The following is a 16,232-nucleotide window of genomic DNA, read 5'->3' as shown; positions in this document are numbered from 1 at the left end:
TCAAAGTACAGAGCTACAAGCCTACAACACACACACAACATAGGTTGACTAGTTGATTTGATGCACACAAATGACGAATGACAAAAAAAAATAACAATGTTGCAACTTGCAATATTCCTGAAAAATATGCATACTTATTTAATATTTGCCAAAAAAATATACAAACATTTTTCCTTGCCTGAAAATACACAAACAAATTTATAAATATAAAAAGCACGGTATATTTTCTATTCAGATTTCCCTAACTCCGTAACAGCCCGTTAACAATGTGAACAACGCTGTTACTGTTTTTTAAACAATTCCCGAAAAGAATCCAACTTATCAATATTTGTTATAAAATACATGAATTTTTTTTATAATTGCCAGAAACATACACATGTCAACATTTTTTATTTTTCTATTAACAATCTCCTGAAGTGGCCAGAACTCAAAGTTTCCTCAGTATCTTTGCCAGATTTTTTTTTTTATAAATTTCTGGAGTTTATAGGATTTTACATTTTGGTATTTAAAATTTATCATCTATATATTAATATTTGAATAAAATAAAATTTGTGTTGTTATATGAATACAAAAAATTGATGTATTATTAAAAAATAAGTTTTGGTTTACTAATATAGTATATAGACTTTTCAACAACAAAAAAACAAAACAGATTTTTTTCATTTTGCTTAAGTCATTGACCTTTCGATTTAAGCAAGTCTCCTCTTCATAGCATCCACAATTTTTCTGCTCAAAAATCGTAGTTTATATCCTATGCTTATCAGTTATTTTTGAGAATCCAAAATCTGATCGAAATATATATATATATATATATGTTTATATTATTTTATCATAAATTGTTCATATTTTATATCACCAATAAAAATATAGCACAATTTTATGTTTTATATTGTTAACATAATTTTAATTCTATATTTTTGAATTTTAAAAATTTTAAATAAATTTCTGGAGTTCTTAGTATTTTAAATTTTGGTAAATAAAATTTATTTGTATATATTAATATTTTGAATAAAATAAAATTTAATGGAAAATATATCTTTGTTAAGTTTTTGTTGTTATATGAATACAAAAAGTTGATGTATCATTAAAAAATAAGTTTTGGTTTACTAATATAGTCTGTAGACTTTTCAACAACAAAAAAAAAACAAAACAGATTTTTTCATTTTCCTTAAGTCATTGACATTTCAATTTAATCAAGTCTCCTCTTCATAGCATTCGTAGTTCATATCCTATGCTTATCAGTTATTTTTGAGAATCCAAAAATCTGATCAAAATATATATATATATATATATATATATATATATATATATATGTTTATATTATTTTATCATAAATATTCATAATTTAGATCACCAATAAAAATATAGCACAATTTTATGTTTTATATTGTTAACATAATTTTAATTCTATATTTTTGAATTTTTTAAAATTTTAAATAAATTTCTGGAGTTTTTAGTATTTTACATTTTGGTATATAAAATTTATCATGTATATATTAATATTTTGAAGAAAATAAAAATTAATGGAAATGATCTCTTCTTTAAGTTTTTTGTTGTTATATGAATATAAAAAATTGATGTATTATTAAAAAATAAGTTTTGGTTTACTAATATAGTATATAGACTTTTCAACAAAAAAAAAAAAACAAACCAGATTTTTTTATTTTGCGTAAGTCATTGACATTTCGATTTAAGCAAGTCTCCTCTGCATAGTATCCACAATTTCTCTGCTCAAAAATCATAATTCATATCCTATACTTATGAGTTATTTTTGAGAATCCAAAATTTGATCGAAAAAAATATATGTATTATTTTATCATAAATTATTCATATTTATTTCACCAATTAAAATAAGCACAATTTTATGTTTTATATTGTTAACATAATTTTGATTCTATATTTTTGAATTTTAAAAATTTTAAATAAATTTCTGGAGTTTTTAATATTTTACATTTTGGTATATAAAAATTATCATGTATATATTAATATTTTGAATAAAAATAAAAGTTAATGGAAATTATCTCTTTGTTAAGTTTTTGTTGTTATATGAATACACAAAGTTGATGTATTTTTTTTTTAAAATAAGTTTTTGTTGATATACTAGTATAGACTTTTCAAAAAAAAAAAAAAAAAAACAAAACAGATTTTTTCATTTTGCTAAAATCATTGACATTTCGATTTTAAGCAAGTCTCCTCTTCATAGCATCCACCATTTCTCTGCTCAAAAATTGTAGTTCATATCCTATGCTTATTAGTTATTTTGAATAAAAATAAAATTTAATGGAAGTTATCTCTTTGTTAAGTTTGTGTTGTTATATGAATACAAGAATTGATGTATTATTATCTTTAAAAGTCTGGGTTGATGTATATAATTATGTAGATGTATATAACTTTGCTTAACATTAGAGTTATCTTCTAATTTAATATTTGGTTGACAAAGAAAAAGCCTTTTCCTCTAAAATAAATTTTTTTTAAAAAACATATTTTTTCATTTTGTCAAAGTCATTGACCATTTCGACTTAAGCAAGTCTCCTCTTCATAACATCCACACACATGCATCTACCTTAAACAAGATATTCTCCATTCACATATATATAATCCATTCACATATTCTCCATTCACTTATCCCTCTCAACAATCTCATCAATAATGGAAGAGCTCAGGGAAGCGGCGGTTGCTTATTACAACAACGGCACCGAGGAACAAAAGAATTTGGCACGTCAGTTTTTCCGGGCAATGGACGTTGACGGTAACGGCCGTGTCAGCCTTCGTGAGTATACCGACTTCTTGGGTAAAACCGCCGGTTTAGCTAGCTTCCATCCCGAGATGTTTCCGACGCTTGACCAAAATGGGGACGGTCAGCTCGACTTCGCGGAGGTCTTGACCCTTTACTATGTGGCTCGGACGCATACCGTTTGCTGCGACGTGTGCCTCCATGCTCTGAGTGGTTTATACTTCACGTGTGTAACGTGCTTTGAATCGAAATGTGGCGACGACACGTTTGATCTCTGCGTCAAGTGTTATAAGCGGCAAGCTTATAGCCATCCGCATCGTCTCTTCTTGGATAGTAATGTTTTATTACGAGCTAAGCGTAACGATCCTCTGGTACGCTGTCTTTATTAATTGTTTCTTTTTATTTAGATTTTTTAGTTTTAGAAATATCATTATGTAAATGAAGAGAGATGGTGCAATGAAAGAAACGAAACAGGGAGAGACGACACGTCAAAACGATTATTCGATGAAGAACGGATTTAAATCTAATAAGGATTTTATTTTTTTGATCAAAAAACAAAAAAAAAAATCTGTGTTTTTTGAAAAACCTAACTCAGATTTTTTTTTTTTTTTTTCAACCAAACATTAATAAAATTGAAAAATAACTCCAAGGTTGGTTTGACCTTATTTATAAACCCAGAAAATTTGACCTTAATTTTTTTTTTCTGACTTGGGATTAATTACATGTCCCTTTTGGTTTGTGATTCAGATATTTTCCACAGTTAAGGATCTGGATTTCATTTATAAAAGCCTTAAACTAAAATAAAAAATGAAATTAGTGATAAGTTTGTTTTATTTCTCCAAAAGGTAATCTGTTTTGACTATGTATATTTGTTTTATGATCGTAGACTTTTATGACATTAATTTGTAACCGGCGTTTTTGTTAGAAAGTTGTTGTATGTAACATATGTATCTACCATTATTGAATATAAACATATAAATTTACCATCGTTAGGAAATTTTTTTTTATCTTAATTGCATAAACTATACAAGGGTTCATACAAAACAAGCTAAGTATTGTTGGTATATTCTAAATTTTGCAGCAGCCGCCACCGCAGTCGCCACAACAGCCGCCTGATGATGAAAACCAGTCTGAAGAAGAATCTGGGATTGTAAGCAATTTTGACATCTACTTTTTTTAAAAATATATTTTTTTCATAGATCGGTAGACATTTTTTTATTATTGGCTATTTCTAAGTACTTTATTCGTAGAAGTGAAAATATTTTATTTTAGTTTGATATCTTTTTAATATGTAAAAGTTTAGAGAAAAAAATTATCCATGGTAAAAATTGTTTTGATAACTTAATATTAATTAATACAAATTAATAAGGAAGGCATCAAATGATCACTTCGTTTTGATTTATTGATTATAATTACATGTATTAAATATATTGTTAAATCTTATTGCATTAATAAAAAGTTTTACCGAAGAAACATGCATGTGTTAAATTCAATTGCATTGTAAGAAAGTTAGCTTTCATTTTATATTAAAATCTAGATTAGGACTCGTGCTAGAGCATCGGTTGAAATTCCTTTTATTTATATTATAATTTTAGAATAAAATATAATTTATATAATTGTTTTTAAAAGTTTTTTTTGGATAAAACATTATGCAATAAAATCATATGTTAAATATGATGACTTGAAAAAAACACATATTTTGTAAGTTTTATAATGATAATTTTGTAATTTTATGTATGAGAAATGGTTATGTTTGTTGTTTGTTTTTATTTTAATTTTTGAACATGTTTGGTGAAAGTTTTTTAATATGACTCGTGCTTAGGTAAAATTTTATTTTCAATATCAGAAATCAGAATTAAAAGTGATAAATTGCCAATATTTTATTCTTTTTTACACCTAACAATATATATTTATGCCTAACAATATATATTTTGTAACAATACATGGAATATTAAAGATAAAACTGGAAATTGTATAAAGCATTGGAATATTCTTTTTAATAAGATTCTTTGGGATATTCTTAAGTGCATTTATATAGATTGACCAATTAATCTATAATCTCTTTTTAACCAACTTATATTTAATATATAACCTATTTTATAACTAACTTTTTTTTTTTTTTTTCGCAATTTTATAACTAACTTATAAAAATTATATAGTGTACAAAAAAGTTATGTACTTTCGTTTTATTATATAAGGGATGTAGATACAAAAGTGGTGAATATGGGGTTGACTAAACAAATATGTAGAATATACTAAATCAATAATTGTATTAATAGTGACAAGATACGAGGAACCATATTGAGAATTTGTAAGAATTGCCTTTTTCGAGATATTTCTTTTGAACATTTTCATTTTTATCTTCTTTAAAAAATTTACAATATGTTAAATTAATTTTTAGAATTTTATTTATAGGTTTGAATTTTCTATTTTATATTTAGGGTATAGTTTTGAGGAGGTATAATTTAGTATTTGCAATTTAGAGCTTAGAATTTAGTCATTTTGTACATAGAAAATGGTATTTTTGAAAATAAACAACATAAGAGGATATTTTTGAAAAATGTATTTTTGAAAATACTCCAAACATTTTTTTGAGGATATAATATGAGATTTTGGATGTGTGGTTGCAGGGATGGTCGGGTGCGCTGAAAGCAATGGAGGTCGGATTTACTGTTGGAACCGCCATTTCTGTATGCACTATTATGTAACAACTCATTTTCTACATCATTGTTGCATTTTCTTTGGATATATACTATAAGTTTCAATTGGCAGACTAAGAGATCAAATGCGAATGTAATGCGTTAATTTTTGGCGATCTCTCATGGGTTCTAGAGTGGATGGCTCCATTGGAAATTCTATGGCATATTTCTAAGCGTTTCTGTCTCTCTTTTTTTTTGCTTATTTTGTTCTTAAACCCTGCATTATTTCACATAATTGGTAGCTTCCAATAACAAAGATTCAACACATTGTAGAACATTCTCCTTATAACCAAGAATTGGTAGCACGATCTGTTTTTTGTTATGATATCCCCATTTGCCGTAACAGGATGAACGACGCTGTTATTTTTTTGACACAATTCCTGGAAAAAAAAACCCAACTTTATAATATTTATAAAAAAATACATTAAAATTTTTTATCATTGCCAGAAAATATACATGTCAACATTTTTTATTTTTTATTAACAATTTTTAGCCAGAACTCAAAGTTTCCTCTTTATCTTTACTAATTTTAAGATATTTAAATCTATAAACAAAATTACACAATTAGACTAGTCGATTTCCCAATTAAAACAAAAATACATAGTTAGATTATTTTGGCGTTGTGTTGATTTAATTAAACTAGCTTTAACTTTGATTTTGTTGGATTTTGATTGATTTGAAGTAATTTTTAGGATAATCAAAGCTAGTTGTTTTAGTGTTAATTTGCTCTGATTAGTTGAATTTTTTTAGCACTGTGTAGGTTTGATTAAATTAATTTTTGTTTCATTTTTTTTTTTTGCTTCAACATTTATAAGTTTTGGGACGAAGATATTATTTTAGGCTAGCAATTTATAGAGAGAAGAATATATATACAAACTCTCGAACCAAGAGGTTATTATAGAGAGAGAATGAATGTGTGAGAGACTGAGAGCCAAATGTAATATTTTTCACTTGTTGTTTTTATGTTATTTTTCTCATTAACACACAATTAAATAAGATTCAATTTTTACCCTAGTGTTATCTTAAACTAAAATAAATAAATAAATATTGTTGAAATAATTATAATAACAAATCGAAGTTAAAGCTAACTTAATCAAACCAACTCAACGCTAAATTTTTTGACAAATACTGTGTAAATTTGTTCTAATTGGGAAATGTACTATTTAATTGTGTATTTTATATATTTATAAATTTTGTTTTATAAAAAACAACAAGCTCTTGGATTCATCTATCTCTGTAACTGATAAGATACAAGAACTGCTCTCAATGACGAAGATACACAATATGGATGATATTACCAAACAAGTTCCTTTTTGGACTTTATGGAGAATTTGGAAATGTAGGAATATCTTAGTATATCAACAAAAACACATACCTTGGAACATATGTGTACGACAAGCACAAAGAGATGCAAAGGAATGGCTCGATGCCATGGCTGTTGCAAACAATTTTCACTCATTTCAGGCAGTTTCCAATACACCACCTCCAACAAGGACTCACTGGTCAAAACCTAATCGAGGATGGATAAAATGCAATTATGATGGATCTTTCTTGAACACCACAATCAAAGCACAATCTGGTTGGCTCTTTAGAGATGCTAATGGTTTTTATGAAAGTTCAGGCCAAGCTGAAGGACAATGCACTAACTCGCCTTTAGAAAGTGAACTCCAAACAGCCATATATGCAACATGCTACGGCAACATGCTTCAGCAAAAGGCTACACAAAGATTCATATGGAAGGAAACAACAAAGAAGCTACGGCAATCCTACAGGGAAAGACTTTAAACTTTGCAATACACAACTGGATGTTGGAATATCCAATCTTGGATAAAGAAGTTTGAGATAGTAAAATTTGGATGGACCTCGAGGAACAACAACAAATGCGCAGATACACTAGCAAAATCATCTCGATCATCAAATACTCCTATCATTTTTTACAGTCCTAGATTTCTAAACTCTGTTCTGTATCATGACTACACTTAATCATCAATAAAAGTTTTTAAGTGTTAAAAAAAAAGAGAGAATTACCCATGGTAACCCACTTTTTTTAATGATTAGCCAGGCTAACCTCTTTTTATTTTTTTTGTCAGACTAACTCACTTTTTGTGTAATAATTTTCATAATACCAAAAATGTCCTTTACCTTTTTTTTTTCAAATGACAAATATATATGGTTCATAAAATTATTAAAATTAAATTTCAATATCTAAATATTTATGGAAATATATTAATTGTTTTAAACCTAATATAATAGAATTAACCTTGAATCGACTATTTTCATTCTCCACAATATAAGATCTCTTACGTCTTTTTCTTTTTGATTAGTTTTAGTTGTTCAAGTTTATTGAATTTCTGGGTTGAATTATATTTTTGAAGTCTACCGAAAATATGAAGAATTAACAAAAATCTAGATTTACTCTGCAGATTAGCTATAAGTTTACTTAATATATTTTTGAAGTCTACTGAAAATGCGAAGACTTAATTAAAGTCTAGATTACTCCGCAGACTATCTATAAGTCTGCTTAATATAATTTTAAAGTTTACCGAAAATACGAAGATTTAACCAAAAGTCTATAGAACTTCGCAGAGCTATAAGTCTGCTTGATATATTATTGAAGTCTACCAAAAATACGAAGACTTAACAAAAGTCTAGATTTACTCCACAGATTAGCTATAAGTCAACAAAATATATTTTTGAAGTCTACCGAAAATACGAAGACTTAACAAAAGTCTAGATTTACTTCGCAGATTAGCTATAAGTCTACTTAATATATTTTTGAAGTCTACCAAAAATACGAAGACTTAACAAAAATCTAGATTTACTTCGCAGATTAGCTATAAGTTTACTTAATATATTTTTGAAATCTAATAAAAATGCGAAGACTTAACTAAAGTCTAGATTACTCCGTAGACTAGCTATAAATCTGCTTAATATATTTTTGAAGTCTAATAAAAATGCGAAGACTTAACTAAAGTCTAGATTACTCCGTAGACTAGCTATAAATCTGCTTAATATATTTTTGAAGTCTACCAAAAATGTGAAGACTTTATCGAAATATATGAATCTCCGCAGAATAACTATAAGTCTGCTTAATATATTTTTGAAGTCTACCAAAAATCCGAAGACTTTACTAAAGTCTATGATTCTTCGCAGAGTAATTATAAGTCTAACTAATATATTTTTGAAGTCTACCAAAAATACGAAGACTTAACCAAAGTTTATAGAACTATGCAGACCTATAAATCTGTTAAATTATATTTTTGAAGTCTATAAAAAATTACTAAAACTTTTTGAAGATTTTTATTTAAAAAATATTTCATTTTTCATTTGAGTTCCTTATTAAATGATTTCCTTTATTAATTTTCGTTTTTCCATTATTTCCTTTTTAAAATTTTGTTTTTAAATAATTTTCTGAATATTTAGTATTGTATATGTGATTTTTACAATATTTATGTAGTTAAGAAGAAAAATGAGTAATATATGCAAGGGTAATATGGTAAAAATATGCTATACAAATATTTTAAAATCTTGATAGGTTATTTTAGTTGTTTCTAATAAATTGTAGATTATTGTAGCAAATCTCCCTAAAAAAATTGTTTTATAAAAATAGTGAAAACTAAATATGGTTCAAGAGAACGGACAGAAAGGAAATATGAAATGTAAATATGTGTATGTTTGTGGCAATTAGAAAAAAGTTCATGTACTTTTCTGATAAATATATTAATAAGTTAATAATTGTTTCAAAAAAAGTAACAGCGTTGTTCACACCGTTAACAGACCGTTAGAACGAAAGGGAAAATTGGAACCCAAAAAATAGTTTTTTTTTTTTTGCTCAACTTCAACTTAATATTAGTTACACATTATCTTTTTATATTTACTAGTAGTATTTTTCTTTGGCAGCATATTTTTCTGGAAAATTGCAAAATGGTATGAAAAAGTCCGGTTAGAATTTTAAACCGGAAAATTCAGGTTAAATCAACGAACTGGGTTTCGGTTTTTATTTGGGTTTTGAACATAAACCCTTTTTGTTGTCTCGCGGCCGGCGTGAAACTAAAAGCAAAAAACCCTAGAGCATCCCTCCCCTTTAGACGACGAGACGAAGGCTTCTTCTTCTTCTTCTTCTTCTTCTTCAGTGTATCGTTTCGCCTCTGCTCTGCTCAGAATTACAAATTGTCGGCAGTATCCCGGTTTACAGTTCCGTCTCTCTCAGGTTCAATTTCTGTGTTGTTAAATTCGATTTCATTGAGCTTAACGTTTCATCAAGTCTTAGTTTTTAGTTTAGTTTCGTTGAAAGCCTAATCTCATCTTAGTACCGAGCTCAAAAAAAACCGCCTTCTTTGAAATTTGTTCCTGCTGCTGTATAAAGATTTGATTTTTATAAATTCTGAGAACTGAAAGCAAATATATATAAAAAAAATCAACAGGTATTGGATCTTCAATGGAGGGGTTAAAGCTATCAGAAGCAGAGTTGATGGTTTACATTCATCCTTCGAAGAGCAGAAACGTTTTCCAAGCTATTTGTCGCGAGCTCAGTTCTCTTCTTTTCCAGTTCGTTCTCTTTACTTCTCACCTTTTTAGTTTCTTAAAGTTTTCATCTTTTAGATTAAATTTTGGGTTTTTAGGTTGTGATTCTCAACTTTGTAGGTTCATTACTTACTGTTGTTGCTAATTGATTCATTTTACATGTTGGAAAGAACCAAATTCGTTACTTTAGGTTTTTAGCACATCTTTTTTTGTTTCTTGGTGAGATTAGTTTCATTCTTGATAAGAGCGTTTGATTGAATTTGCTTTCTTGATGCAATGTTTGTTGTTGATGGTACTTTGTTATTTTTTTTGTTCTGATAAAATTTGTGTTTCAATGTTTGTTCTGAAGGTATAATGAAAGCTTTGATGGTGTGCTATTGGCTTATGATGCTAGTGTGAAAAGCAAACAAGCTAAAATCCTTTCGGGACTTCATCCCTACTTTGGTGTCAGAGTTAACACTAGATTACTCCTTTTTGATCCTAAGCCCAATAGTCTTGTAGGTAAAGAATCTCATTCAAACTTTTTGCATCCTTACTTTTGTTGATCTAATGTGTTTGAACTTTGAAGCAATAATGGTTGGTTAATATCTTTAATTGTTTTCTTATGCAGAAGGGGAGATTGTGAAGATTTCTGCAGAGTCAATCCATCTTATTGTTCTTGGTTTCTCTGCTGCAGTTGTAACGGATGTTGACATCCGTGAAGAGTTCAAGTATAGAGTGGTATGTATAACTGATTTTACAGGTTTTGAGTGTACTTATTCCTTTCATCCAACTTGTTAAAACTGATTATACCATTTGCTATGTTCAGAGAGATGGTGAAGGTTCTTTTGTGAGCAGATCGCATAAACGGCATGTACTAAAGCTTGGAACCATGTTACGCCTTCAAGTCCAAAGGTATAATAAACAAAGTTTTAGTTTCTCTGTTCTACTGATTTTTTCAAATCAAAGTTGTGATATTGAATCCTAGGTAATTTTGAATTCGAAATGATTCTGCAGTTTTGATGAAGAGGTAATGCATATAGCTGGATCTCTAATTCCGGAAAACACAGGATGCGTTAAGTGGCTCGAAAAGCACTCTGAAGAAGCTTTGCATACAGATAGGTATAGTTAAATCTATACACTCCCTTTAGTTAACTGAAACTCTCTCGTCATCATCGTTAATAAGAAAACTCTTTTTTTTTTTTTTTTTTTTTTTTTTTTTGTCAGGGATCATAAAAGGAGGAAACTGGCCTGAAGGAAATATGAAAATACAACACAGAAGAGTAGAAAGCTTGAAATGAAGAGAAGCAGCGATGCTGAATTTTTGTTGTATCAAAATCCTATGATGTTAATGCACTTATTTATCATTAAGCTAATGTCCTTTTGTTCAACCTTTCATTTATGAATATGAATGTTCGTTTTAATCAAAATGTTATGACAGTAATTTATGAAACCATGATATGGGCTTGTAAGTTATTATAACAAGCTCTTGACTTCCAAGGAGCAGCTGTGATGTTCAAGCTTTGCTACTTCCGGTTCCGGTTCTAACAATTATTAGTTTATCCTGTATATATAGTTAAAATCATCATAATTAATATACATAAGCTAAGATTATTATTATGAGAAACAGAATTATGTTTTGAGAATATTGCGGCTGCTCGTATACCTAGATCTCCTACTGTAATTAACATGTTAAGAACGTTTATATTACGTTGGCTTTCAAGTGTGAGAGGTGCCGTCTTCCATTATCCCCGATTACGGTTTTACCATTTTTTCTCTAAAATGATGTTATTAATCGGCTTTTGAGACCTTAACAAAATAAATATTTTAAAACTAAATAACGTTATTTGCAAAAAAATTCACAAAGTATTTTTAAAAATTAATCGATGATTTTTTAAACATATTGCATAATTGATTTCAAAAAATATTTCTTAATTACCACTCTTATTAGTTATTACATCAATGATTTTTAAAGAAAAATCAAAAGAATATTTCTTAATTAGTTGATAAATGGTATCAAAAGTATCAGAAATTATTAACAAAAGCGGTATGTAAACAATGTTCCTTCACATTGGCTTATTTAAGCTGATTAAATAAAGTTGTTGACAAAAAAAAAATTATTGACTATGTGTTTTGATTAAGAAATGTTTTTGTAATTAATTATGCAATAGGTTGATAAATCATTGATTTAGTGTGTTAAGAAAAGTTTTTTTGTAATTGTTTTATCCAAATAATATTATTTTGTTTTAAAAAATCATTGATGTAATAATTATAAATATTCATTGAACTTAATTATGCAATATATTTATAAAATTATTGATTTCATGACTTAGAAGATATTTTAAAAAAGTTTTATCCAAATAATAATATTTGGTTGAGAAGATAATATTAATTTTGTCAAGGTAATTTCCATAATTATAATAACTCGTCAGCGTTCTAATTATGCACCGTCAGCATCATTTTCTGAAGAGGAAGTTGAAGATGACGATGATGAATAGAGGGCTGAAGATGCTGATGATGCTGATGCTTCCGCTACCACATCATCGGCTAAGGCTGTACCACCAGCTCATCATTCTCTGTCGTTTGTGCACCTCACATCGATGGGATATATGGTGACAGTGATTTTTAAATGCACCTGTCTTCCCATGACCGTGCATGTTCGTGCTCGTAGATTCGGACAGATTTTCCTCCGCCTTCAACCTCACAACCCAGACTTAATCCCTGAAGTGAACGCATCGTGGGATGATTTGAATGTCCTCATCCGGTACCAATGCAGACGCGGCAGTCAGGCTCGCTACAAGGGCAGGTTGCAAACCCTACCAGTGGATTTAACTTGTAGACAAGGGTTAGTCTCAGTCTCTGCTTTGATTTGATTTATTTCTTATGGATCCCAGTTCAATTTTTCTAATTTGATTTGATTTGATTTGATTTGATTTAGAGGAGCTGCTAATTCATTGTCGTTCTTGGGATTCATCTAGACTCTCTGGAGAGTAGGCTTCCATTACCAGTGTTTGTGTGATCCGGAGGTGAAGGTTCTTGTGCTTTCGGACTGCCTTTATCAGAGAACTACCACTCGGGTCATTCCTCAGGGCCAGACTGTGGATCACGTTGCCACAGTGCATTGGGATGTAGACCCTCGAAGGTACGAGTGCAGGTGCGGCGGATGCGGCAGTGTATGCATAGTCACTCGCAGCGTCGGGCCCAACCCTGCCATGGAGATACAATGCCTATGATCTTGCCGCTTGTTTTTGACTTAGGTAAGTACAAAGTAAATGGACCAAAGTAAGTACAGTGTAAACAACACAGCCGGGAAGAACTGGACTAAGATTTTGCAAAAACGAAAAAAAAGTTAGGACCCATTAAAAAAGAAGCCCGTTATAGAGGAGCTTTCAACCTAACCCTAGACTCTCTCTATATATATATATATTATCCTCTCACACTTCTCATTCGAAACCCTAATCGATTTCGAGATCCAAACCAACCTCTCTCTCTCACTCCCGATCATATCTCCTCTCTAATCTTTCGATTTTCGGCTCTCGGTTTACACTGAGATTACTGCTCTAACATCAACGGATCAACATGGACCGCCGCTGCGATGATGATACCAACATCAATGAGGACGAGTGGATGGCGCATACCATGGAGCATACCAAGATTGTGGAGTTTTACCCGCTTCGTTTTGAAAGGTGGTGTTTTGTAGAGACCCGATCATAGGCCCGGACTCTCTAATGAGGCAGAGGGAAGTGAAGAAAATAACGGGCAATACTCGAATAAGATTTGAGATACCTGGTTCTAGGGCAGATCTCTATGATGCTATTATGACAAGTCTTGCGAATACAGATAATGCTGACGACGACGACGATATCCGAGAGTATAGGAATCAATACCCAGATTGGAATTCGGAGAATCTAGCGGAGCATATCTGCCAATATGTTGAGTCTCAGGGTCTCTGGTCACAAGGAAGAGCACCACAAGTGTTTGAGCTCACCGCTGTTGAAGCTTTCGGCGACCTCTCCATTATGAGTGAAGATGCTGGATGGCGTCGGCATCCTCCAGGACGACGCGGCACACCAGTTGACAATGACATCCGAGAATGCACCGTTCCGATTGACATCGTAGAATGTACCTTGTGTCATCATCAGGACATGACCCACGGTAATAGCATTGCGCTAAGTTGTCGTCATGTTTTTCACAAGCATTGTTTCTTTCCTCTTTGCTCAAACGACGAGACAGTTCTCACTCATTGCCCTCAATGTAACAAAACAGCGTGTTAAATTTGTCCGGATTGTTGTCGTGTGTTTTTTGTCAATCTTATTAAACGGGCTACTTATATATTTTTTCCAAGTGTTATCTCAACTAAAATAAAATAAAAGTACTTTATTTCACACCGACTTATGAATCCTTATACATCAATTCATCGAGAAAATTGTTGATTCTGCCATGAACAGTAACAAAGATTTTATGAAATGCCATTTTTAATATCTTTTTCTCCCGCCTGCCACACACACATTGTATGAAGACCCTTATATCCTTCATCAATCTATCTCTCAAATTAAAGAATTTTAATTAAAATATAATTGTAAAACCATTTAATTGCATCGTAAACTGCAAATCGTTTCTTCTTTTCTTCTCAGAAATCTTCGTTTCTTCTTCTCTCTCTTGTCTTATCATCTTCTTCTTTGTTTCTTCTTCTTCGCCGCACATCCGCCTGAACAGTCCGTCCGACTTCTTTGTTTCTTCTTCTTCTTCGCGTTCTTTTATGTTTTTCGAAGAAATCCGAAAGCCCTATCCTTTTGTCTTTCTCATTTCAGTGTAGAGTCAGATGCGGAGATTCTAAGTGAGGGAAAGCCAAGGGCCGTCTCCCAGGTGAATTAGTTTATTTGTTTTGAACTAGCTTCAAAGCTGCTTAAATCGTCTTCCGTGTTAGGAATTTTATCTGTTTCTAACGAAAATAGTTGTTAAACAGACCATGGAAACCGATCTGATAGACCAGTTAATAGTTCCAAAATCTTTGTCCATCCAGTTTTTTTTATATGAGGATAGACCAAATGTTATTTGATAGACTACTTTTTCTCGATAGACCAGTTACAAGATCTGAAATTTTTGTCCATGCTATATTTTTTATATGACGATAGAACACTTATTGTCTGATAGACATCCTTCAGGAAAGGTTTTGGTCTACCATTACTTTTTTGGTCACTCCGTCTTTGGTAACTTACAAGTTACCTGCTGTGCATGTTATCTGGGGAGGTGGACGACATCCACCAGGAGAGGTTCTTGTCTACCATTAATTTTCTTCAAATAAATTTGATTATATTTACTTTTCCATGTCTAACATATATATTTGTCCACTGTGTAGGTTATCTCAGTAGATGGACCACAATATTAACCCCATGTACTTGTCCACCGAATTTATTTATATCGCTCATTATTATGTCTTAATATACCAAATTCAATACAGGAAATATTTATTTTCCCCATTATTATGTCTCCAATGCAGGTCTGATGACCACACAGGAACTGGGTATGTTCTCCCTCCGCAGGACAAGTTTCAGCAGTCAAGGTCTGTTGAACTGTAGTTTCCTCAGTTTCAACATTCAATGGATGCAGTAGGTGTCCACTGTTGACAAGTTTGTCCCTAATGCAGGTCTGTTGACCATGAAAGCACAAAAGCTGTAATACATCAGGTGGACCAGTTACAACAGCCAAGGTATGTCCACCCCCATTTATGCCTATTTATGTCTTCGTTTTGGGTGTAATAGACTAAATAGGCATGATTCATGTCCATCGCAACCATGTCCCCATTTACATATTCATATATGTTTGGTCATCCATTGTTGATTGTGAAAATTGTTATTCAAAACCCATTTGTCTATCGATTAACTAACATATTCATTTCTCGTTACTATAGTAATGTTGTTGGGGAACTCACTGACAATGATGATGCCATGGTGGACCAGATCAGACAAACAAGGTAGATGTCCACTCTCTGATGGACCAGCCATAAGTCACACAGTAGGCGTATTGTACACTTTTATTAGCCTCCTAGTTCTTCTTCTTGCACTTGGGTTTTGCATTATGAAATTTGGATACTGATAGACGTATCATCTTTCCTAGTTGGTCCATCCCATGTGGTAGACATGTATTTCTGTTGTTTTTTGTCCACCGCCAAGCGTATGTTTGTCCTATGCGGTGGAAATTGTATTTATGCTGTTTTTGTCTATCCTTTCTTCTACCACTATCCTACTCGATGGACATGTATTCATGTTTTTTGTGTCTACCTTTTAATATGGTTG

At 30.9% G+C, this 16,232-nt stretch overlaps 2 protein-coding genes across 3 annotated transcripts; both read left to right on the top strand.

Annotated features, from left to right (window-relative positions):
- The first annotated feature begins 2,495 nt into the window (after positions 1-2,495).
- LOC104713218 (uncharacterized) lies at positions 2,496-5,606 on the top strand. 2 transcript variants are annotated; one of them, XM_010430292.3, is made up of 3 exons: positions 2,496-3,105; positions 3,819-3,884; positions 5,365-5,606. In XM_010430292.3, the coding sequence occupies exons 1-3, from the start codon at positions 2,650-2,652 to the stop codon at positions 5,440-5,442; spliced, it is 600 nt and encodes a 199-aa protein (XP_010428594.1). In that variant the 5' UTR covers positions 2,496-2,649; the 3' UTR covers positions 5,443-5,606. The 2 variants fall into 2 exon arrangements, with proteins under 2 accessions (XP_010428594.1, XP_010428593.1); XM_010430291.3 differs by having other exon boundaries at positions 2,508-3,105; positions 3,816-3,884.
- Positions 5,607-9,288: 3,682 nt separating this feature from the next.
- On the top strand, positions 9,289-11,366 carry LOC104713216 (uncharacterized). Its single transcript, XM_010430290.3, has 7 exons — positions 9,289-9,643; positions 9,858-9,981; positions 10,307-10,458; positions 10,568-10,677; positions 10,766-10,851; positions 10,954-11,058; positions 11,164-11,366. The coding sequence occupies exons 2-7, from the start codon at positions 9,872-9,874 to the stop codon at positions 11,189-11,191; spliced, it is 591 nt and encodes a 196-aa protein (XP_010428592.1). The 5' UTR covers positions 9,289-9,643; positions 9,858-9,871; the 3' UTR covers positions 11,192-11,366.
- The last annotated feature ends 4,866 nt before the right edge of the window (positions 11,367-16,232 follow it).

Source organism: Camelina sativa, chromosome 9 (genome assembly GCF_030686135.1).
Source record: "Camelina sativa cultivar CO46 ecotype springtype chromosome 9, ASM3068613v1".
Lineage (NCBI taxonomy): Eukaryota > Viridiplantae > Streptophyta > Magnoliopsida > Brassicales > Brassicaceae > Camelina > Camelina sativa.
This window is presented reverse-complemented; position numbering and strand designations above follow the sequence as displayed.

Bases quoted from the DNA above. Each gene is read 5' to 3' on its own strand.
- LOC104713218 (XM_010430291.3), top strand. From the start codon at position 2,650: ATGGAAGAGCTCAGGGAAGCGGCGGTTGCTTATTACAACAACGGCACC. The intron at 3,106-3,815 runs GTACGCTGTCTT...TAAATTTTGCAG, and splicing joins CTAAGCGTAACGATCCTCTG to CAGCCGCCACCGCAGTCGCC. The intron at 3,885-5,364 runs GTAAGCAATTTT...GTGTGGTTGCAG, and splicing joins CTGAAGAAGAATCTGGGATT to GGATGGTCGGGTGCGCTGAA.
- LOC104713216 (XM_010430290.3), top strand. From the start codon at position 9,872: ATGGAGGGGTTAAAGCTATCAGAAGCAGAGTTGATGGTTTACATTCAT. The intron at 10,459-10,567 runs GTAAAGAATCTC...TTTCTTATGCAG, and splicing joins TAAGCCCAATAGTCTTGTAG to AAGGGGAGATTGTGAAGATT. The intron at 11,059-11,163 runs GTATAGTTAAAT...TTTTTTTGTCAG, and splicing joins GAAGCTTTGCATACAGATAG to GGATCATAAAAGGAGGAAAC.